The following is a 7,904-nucleotide window of genomic DNA, read 5'->3' as shown; positions in this document are numbered from 1 at the left end:
CTTGTTTTTTATATGGATCATGCATTGGTCGTTTGGAAAATATTGGTTCACTGAATTATGCAGATCTTCCAAATGCTGACATTTCATTACCCAATACCAAAAATTTACATTCCTTATTATCACCACCAATCTTATAAAAAAAAAAGGTGTTTGGTTTTTTATCATCATAAAAAACTTGGAAAGCTGTCAAGCTCATGGTGGCTGATAAGACTTTTCCAAAATTCCAGTTTTTGCTTGAAAATTCAAATTTTATCTATGACAACAAATAATGTCAGTTGTTTTCCTTGAAGTGACAGGCTCACGTTATTCATTTTCAAGAAAATGTCTGCAAGATACTCAAGTCTAAATAAGCATAGTTTGTCAGTTATTTTCTCTGTTGTTCCATAGGGTTCCACAAAGTGTGACCAGGTCAGCTGGCAACACTAACAATCACACAAGTATCTTTTCTCAAAACAACTGTTGCACCTTGGCACATGGCAGAAATGTTTTATGCATACTTTCCATTTCATTGCACAAGAAATTAAAAAGGTGTGTATTCAAGGGTCAAGACTTGATAAAAATTCATGTTTACTACATCATTAAGGACTTTGTTAAGTGACACTTAAGAAAGTGTCACTTTCTTAACTGTGAAAATGTGGTGGAAAAGAATTAAAACAATGACATCTAGGGCCCTTTGGTACCACTGCCTTGAATCCAACAAAGATGGGCACACTTTTACCCACCATTACTTTTGCATATTGATGCAAAGGTCAACACAGTGAAAAAGGGACATAATTAATGTCTTACTATTATCATGAAAATAGGTTTGACCTTGCAGACCTGCTGAAAGGATTCTGGCAACCCTTCCCCCAGGGGCCCATGAACCACACTTTGAGAACTGCTGCCTTAGAGCCTTTGAAAAGCTGGACTAGCTGTCCGAAAATCTCAAATTGCAAATCTAACCAAAATATGATCAAATTTTTAAAAAGTCATATGTCCACAAATGCCTCTAGGTTCTGGAGACACAGAGGTATATGACTATTATGAAGTCCCTCCCCTTTCTCCCTCCCCCTTCCCCCATAATGAATTACGGGACATAATTCATTTGGAGAAACAAACAATAAATAAATAATTTCAGAATGTGAAATTTAACCAACTTCATTAAGTGAAGGAAATGAGCATGTACTGGGAGGTGGCCTGGGGGACTCTAGGTGGGAACTTCTATACAGAAGGTGGTGTGGGGAAGCCTCCCAGAATGGAAGAATAAAAGGACCCAGTCATGCAAAGAACCAGGGCAACAGTATTCCAGGCAGAGGGCACAGCAAGAAATGCCAAGCTATTTTTGCAAAGGCCCTGGGGCAAAAATAGCTTGGCATTTCTTAAGGAACAGGTGGGTGGACCCTCTTTCCTAGCTTTGCCCAGGGGTGCTATATGCCTGGCTGATGGCTCCCAAATGCATTTCTTCAGCTGAATCTCCCCAGACCCTCACCCCCAACCAATATCTCCAGTTGGCCATCTAATAGACATATATATGCTCAAACCTGACCAGGAATACCTTGGGTCAGGAGTAAAGATGAACAAGTAAACCTTGCATGGATTAACCCAATTTTCAACATGCCCATCCTTGATGAGATTTGGACAAAATGCTCCCATCAGAACAGCTTGCCCCAATCCAAAGCAAATCCTCTTTGGAGGAGAGTATCATCCAGAGCCTCAATGCACTGCTAAAAGTTTTCATTCCCAAAGGCAATTAAAAATAACCAAGCATGCCAAGGGTAAGAAGTGAAGAAAAAATGAGAGACACAGTAGACAAAAGACCCAGAGACCTGGAAGAGGTGGTGAGAGCAGCTGCTTTTGGGGCAGGTGAATCTATTTGGACCACAGGGCACTGGTTGCAATTCTGCAACTCATGGGCATGGTCCTATTGAGTTCAACATGAGTTGTTGTTTGTTTTTTTTTAAGAAGCTTAAGATTACATAAATGTTACATCAAAAATATGGGGGACAGGGAACAGATGTGGCTGAAGCATTGAGCACCTGCTTCTCACATGGGAGATCCTGGATTCGTTCCCGGTGCCTCCTAAAAACAAAAGTAAACAACAAGCAAACAAATGAAACAACCAATTCAGGGGAGCCAATGTGGCTCAGTGGTTGAGTGCTGATTTCCCACATACAAGGCACTGGCTTCAATCTCTAGTCCCCGTACCTAAAAAAATTTATACATACACACACCTCACCCCTCCCCTACGTTCCCCTTTTATATTAGTTAGCCAAAGTGGTACTGATGCAAAATACCAGAAATTGGTTGGTTTTTATAAAGGGTATTTATTTGGGGTAGGAGCTCACAGACACCAGGCCATAAAAGGTAAGTTACCTCCCTCACCAAAGTCTATTTTCACCATGTTGGAACAAGATGGCTGCCAATGTCTGTGAAATTTCAGGTTTCCTGGGTTCCTCTGGGCTCGGCTCCTGTTTTTTCCACAAGGTCAGCTGTAGACTATCAGGCAAACGGCTCTGTCTCTCTCCCTAGGACTCCAGCTTCACCATCAAACCCCAACATCAAAACTCCATCATTATAAAAGCCCTCGACTCTGTCCTTTGCCATGCCTTTCATCTGTGAGTCCCACCTGCCCTAATGACCTGGCCCAATCAAAGCCCTAATCATAACTTAATCATGCCCAGGTTCAGACCAGTTTACAAACATAATCCAATCCCTATTTTTGGAATTCATAACTGTGTAAAACTGCTACACCCATAACATCTTTTATTAGTATGGCACATTTGTTACATATTGAAGCACTGCTGCTAACTATGGATTATAGCTTTACACTTTGTACCACAAAATTTTATAGGTTTTGACAAAACATATAATGGTCTGTATTCATCCTTGCAAGGTCATGCAGGACAATTCCAATGTTTCAAAAATGCCCCCATATTACACATATTCTTCCCTCTCCCTTCCCTCAGAACCGCTGGTGGCCACTACCTTCACATTAATGATACAAGTTCTTCCATTGCTAGAATAATAAGTCTATAATGGAACAACAGAATAATGATACGTCTACTTTAATCCAAAATCTTAAGGATTTTGGGATGGTGATGCCCACTATTTCTCACTGAGATGGGAGCTTAGATCCCATGGGGTAGGTGTCTTGCTTGCAGTGGTAGATATGCTGTTTTTGGGGATGGGCTGTTGTCCATCATCATCCTTTTGTTAGTAGTCCTGGGAGAGTACATTGGACTGGAAGTAGGTGAATCTGCTGAGATTCAGGGCCATGAGTTTTGTTGAGACTGACACCAAGAATCCCTAGGGAATTTTTCTTTCTTTTTTTTTTTTTAATTCCAATGCATCGGTCTACCCCCAGAGACGAGGCAATTCTTCCCACAGCCATATACCTTCCCAGTCCGGAAGCTTAGCAAGCCCAGCCCGGTCCTGGCGCTGACCTACGCTCAAGAGCCGCGCGCCGCTGGCGGATTCAAAGCTCGGCCCGGCCCCTGCCTCCCGGCGTGCCTCGGCGTCGCCAAGCCCTGGTCTTCAATCTGTGAAATGGCGATGCCAGGAGCCCTTGCTGAGTGGCGGTGTGGGGGGAGGAGCACGTCCACAGGCGCTCGCCGCGGCCCCGCACTGCCTGTGGCAGCCGGGGGCGAGCTCCGGAGGATGGTGGGCGCCGGAAAGGTGGGCGGGCGCGAGGGCCCGACGCAAAGAAACCCAGCTGCAGACACGCCCGCCGCTCGGCGGGGAACGCGCTGTTCCCGCTCGCCACTCCGCAAACCTCGACTCCTCGCTGCCGCGCTGCCTCCCCACGACCGCGCCGGCCCCGTGTCCTGGACGACCCTCAGCTCCCTCTGCCCGCGGGACTCTGACCCTCGGGCGGCGCGACCACCGACCGTCGGGGTCAGACGGGGCAGACCCGGGATGTGGCGGGTTCTGAGCCCGACCTGGGCTGAAAACGCCTCTTAATTCCCCAAGGAAGGGGTAGCCATGTGGGCGGTAGGGAAAGGGGAAAAAAAAAAACGTATCCCACATGTTCGCCTCAGCGTAGGCACCGCTGGGATTCGAACCCAGGATCTCCTGTTTACTAGACAGGCGCTTTAACCAACTAAGCCACGGCGCCGCCCGCACAACTACCGCGAGAATCAGGTCCCCATCACTAGTTATCGCAACCGCACTGCGCATGCGCACCCGTCTTGCCGGCGGTGCGCGCACTCGCCGTACAGATTTTGGTTTATTCGGGAGGCTGGAAGCTGGAACCTGGGTGACGCTTAGAGGGCCGGTCGTCGACCAAGCTGGCGGCTGTCTTGTGGCGCTCGTCCCTGCTCCCGCGTGGAGCCAAGACTGCCTGAGTTTGGGGAGCTTGGCGAGGTCTGGGTCTCCAGCCGGCCAGAACTGGGGCAGGGAAGCCACCCCAGCCCGTGCCCCGGCGAAGCTGAGCCCCCACCCGCTGCCGGAGACCCGCGCTCGGCCAGCACGGCCCCGCCGCCGGCTCCCCGGGCGTTGGGCAGAGCGCGCCCCTAACCGTGATCAGGCTGCGTCCAGGCCAGCGCCCTCGGCCGCAGTCACCATGGTGGTCCCGGCCCTGCCAGCACCGGCCCATCTGCCCTCCTGGCAAGACCCCACCCATCAGTTGGGCCGCCACTTTCCCGGACCCTGATGGGGCGCTGAGCAGACAGGAAGGGCAAGGAAGGGTCCTGGCCATGGGGGACCCCAGCCCTTGGAGCCCCAACATCCAATGAGGGACGGTTTCTGGGGCCAGAGCAACGCAAGGCCCTCCCCACCCAGGCTTCTCACTTGTCCCTCAGAAGCATCCTCCACTTCATCGCAACACTTTTCAGAGGGCATTTGGGCTCAGCAGTTCCTCGGTGGGATTCTGATCAGCAGAAATGTAAAAACATATGCACAAGAAGGTTCACACTCCAGTATTACTTGTAATAGCCAAAAAACGAGGAACGACCCCAGTGCCCATCAGTGGAGGAAGCTGTTAGTATATGGAGCCCTGGCATCCTGTACAGTGCTGGAGAAGAACAAAAACACATTCACGCATGTCCTACTGTGTCTGATGACCGCAAAGCCATCTGGGAGGACAGAGGCCTCTAGAAGTAAGTCATGACTGGGAAGGCGAGCCATTGGTGGAAAGGCATGAAGTGGATTTTTGAGGATAATGCATTCACACATAATGGAAATAAATGTTTCAATACTGAAAACACACACACACAAAACAAAACAAAAAATACTGAACAGCCAATATTTAGCCCAGTCTGTGACTGACCATGATGGCATCAAGCTTGGGATCTGCCTAAATAATGACTACCAGGTTATGGTGCTCACGTGCGAAGTCATTGGCTGCCAGACAACTGACACCAGATAAATCAATTCTGCAATTAATGTCTTAAAATGGTGCTAGGGGCATACAAATGTCATTTAATGAAAATCATGTGAGCTGTGCCAAATGGAAAGGGGTGTCCTTCATGTTCGTTAAAGACCTTGGCTCTTTTGGAAGTAGGTGACTTCTACTAGGTGGTGCGCTGTGGAAGCAGGAGGAGGGCTGCACACATTCTGGAACTTCAGGAGTCGTGAGTAGAAAGCATGAAACATCCTGTGATGGTAATGCCCACCCATCCCAACCTCTCAACCCCCACCTAACCAGATATTCCTCTGTTCTTGTAACTCCAGCAGCTGAAAGCAAAGACCAGGAAGGCATCTACACTGCCCCACCACAGTACTGCCTCATCCACAGTACCGCCACATCCCTGCATTCATTCAGCAAATGCTTCCTTGGGCTACTGGTGCCAATAGCTTCCTTGGGCTTCTGGGGCGACCTTACAGAGCAACTCCAGCCACTGAAAGGAATGGGAATCCATAATGGGTGCCCAAAATAAGATAGGATGAACACCAGGAAATAAAGCCTAGGAATGGTAACAGATGCTTCTAGAATTCACATGCACGATTGTTTTCCAAAAGCATCTAGATTTATTTTGCAAGAAAAATAAAAAAGAAAGTGTTTGCTCCCAAGGATGTATACGGCTGAAGAGGCATTGGCCCCTGCCCCAATCCGACCTGCCCACCCAGCCAAGCAGTTGCCCCAGAGAAAGTTCCCTGCAGAGGCCCACAGCCTAGGTGACAGGTGGCCCACACTCGTCATCCGAAGCTCCAGCAGCCATGTCACCCTCACATCGGCTGTCCTTCCTTGCCAGCAAATCCTCCCCTTCCAGGGATGCTGAAGCCTCTGCTGACAAGATCTTGGCATCTAACCGGCAAAACACACATTCGGTGAATAAATCAGTAGAGGAGTCGCTATCGTAGATGGAGAAAGACCTGTCACATCCTTTGCACTGGCATGAAATATTTCAAAAGAATAGAAAGGAGGCACTGGTCAGAGGGAGCAAGACATGCGGTTAGAATTCTCCCTCCTGATCCTGTCACCCCTGCTGGACCAAGGCTATAGATTTGGATCTGCTCTCCCCGCTCTTGATCCCCACAAGCATGGAAATTGCAGGCTCCTGGGAGCAAATGACCTCAGGCCTCCCCTCCCTCCCTGCCCCCTCACCACCAGTTATTACCTGAATGCCCTCTCATCCCCCATCGTGGGGCCCCAGGCAGAGTGGTGAGCCACTTGGTGATGGGAGAACGGGTGGGTGTCCAGTCCCACTCTCTGCTCTGCGCACAGCAGCCTTGTCAGTCTGAGGGGGTGTCCTGACTCCCTGACATCCCGGGGGCACTCCCCTTTGACAGAATCAGGAGAAGCAAGCTGGCAAGCATTCTAAACAGGGCAGGGGCGCACCTCCTCCTTGCAGGAGTGAACGTGGCATCTTCCTCTCCCCTGCCCTGTTTTGTTTGGCCTGTTTCTGTTTCTGGTCAAAGCCCGTGGAAAGCAGAGCACAGAGATGACACATCTGCTTCCCACAAGCAAGGAAGCCACAGCACAGGGTGGGGGCACTCAGGCCAGGGGAAGAGGCCTCTCAGGTCACTCCAAGACGAGCCCACAAAGAGGCACGCCCCTCCGAGCCCCAGGCTTTGCCACACTCGCCCGCTCCAGGGCACACAGACCTTTCTCCCAGTACCTCTTCCCTGGGTCAGAGAGCAATGTGGGCTCTGGGGGCCTGGGAGCTGCCCACCCAGCATCTTGCTGTCAGGGACGCCTCAGGCCTGCAGGGTTAGGTGAGGCAAACCCTGCTTGGACAGGCCCTCTGGCAAACCTGGCCTCCAAGCAAGTCAAATGCAGGGGGTCCATTTTTGCTACAGCTTCAGGTTGGCCTCTTTCTATTCTTTCTTTTGCAAGAAAGAAATCATATCCTGTACCTACCTTGCTCCACAGCACAGTTTCCCAGGGTCCAAGCCCAAAAGAGCAGGGCCCACAGAGGAGGCAGCTCCCCGGCCTATCCCCGGTGGTGAGGGCAGGACAGGGGCAAGCTTCTGGGCTCTGAGGACCAAGGTGGCCACAAAGACGAGGTCCACATGGATCCCATCCCTCACCTTCCTGCTGCCCCAGTACTGGGAAGGGGCTCTTTGCTACCCCCCCTCCCAATCCCCCCATTAACCATTCCCAGAAGCAATGGCTCTCAGTCTGGCTATCTTGAGTGGAGGCAGGTCTAGGAGGCTCCAGGATTCTGAGCAAGCCCATGTGGGTTTCTTGGCTTCTGTGAGGTGGCACTCAAGTGTCTGCACAGCCAGGCCCCAGCAGGTACTGGCCCCGCTCCCAGGGGAGGGATGTTGGGATCGTTCTGTGGCATCCCTGGGCTGGGCCTGGTGATGCAGGCGATGGGTTCACCTTGCCTCTGAGCTCTTCCACTAGAGAAATGCAGGCACCTGAGTCCCTTCCATGGGAAAAGGGGCCTTGGGGACCCAGCCAGGGTATGTGCTACAGGAGCAGAGGAGGACTCTTGGGGACTGATCATGAACCCCACAAAAGATGTTGCTGTGGGCTGGAC

At 50.6% G+C, this 7,904-nt stretch overlaps 1 protein-coding gene and 1 non-coding gene across 2 annotated transcripts in view; both read right to left on the bottom strand.

The window, feature by feature from the left end:
- Nucleotides 1-4,019: 4,019 nt before the first annotated feature.
- On the bottom strand, nt 4,020-4,093 carry TRNAT-AGU (transfer RNA threonine (anticodon AGU)). Its single transcript has one exon. It is a non-coding gene; the product is annotated as a tRNA-Thr (tRNA).
- Nucleotides 4,094-5,923: 1,830 nt separating this feature from the next.
- Nucleotides 5,924-7,904, bottom strand: part of WDR88 (WD repeat domain 88) — a 39,058-nt gene continuing 37,077 nt past the window's right edge. Inside the window, exon 7 of the mRNA XM_071208987.1 lies at nt 5,924-6,308. Coding sequence (XP_071065088.1) covers nt 6,090-6,308 — 219 coding nt within the window. The 3' untranslated portion in view covers nt 5,924-6,089. The remainder of the gene's footprint in view (nt 6,309-7,904) is intronic.

The sequence above is a fragment of the Dasypus novemcinctus genome, chromosome 18, assembly GCF_030445035.2.
Source record: "Dasypus novemcinctus isolate mDasNov1 chromosome 18, mDasNov1.1.hap2, whole genome shotgun sequence".
In the NCBI taxonomy this organism is placed as follows: domain Eukaryota; kingdom Metazoa; phylum Chordata; class Mammalia; order Cingulata; family Dasypodidae; genus Dasypus; species Dasypus novemcinctus.
The sequence above is the reverse complement of the archived record's forward strand: the minus strand, read 5'-3'. Positions and strand labels throughout refer to the sequence as shown.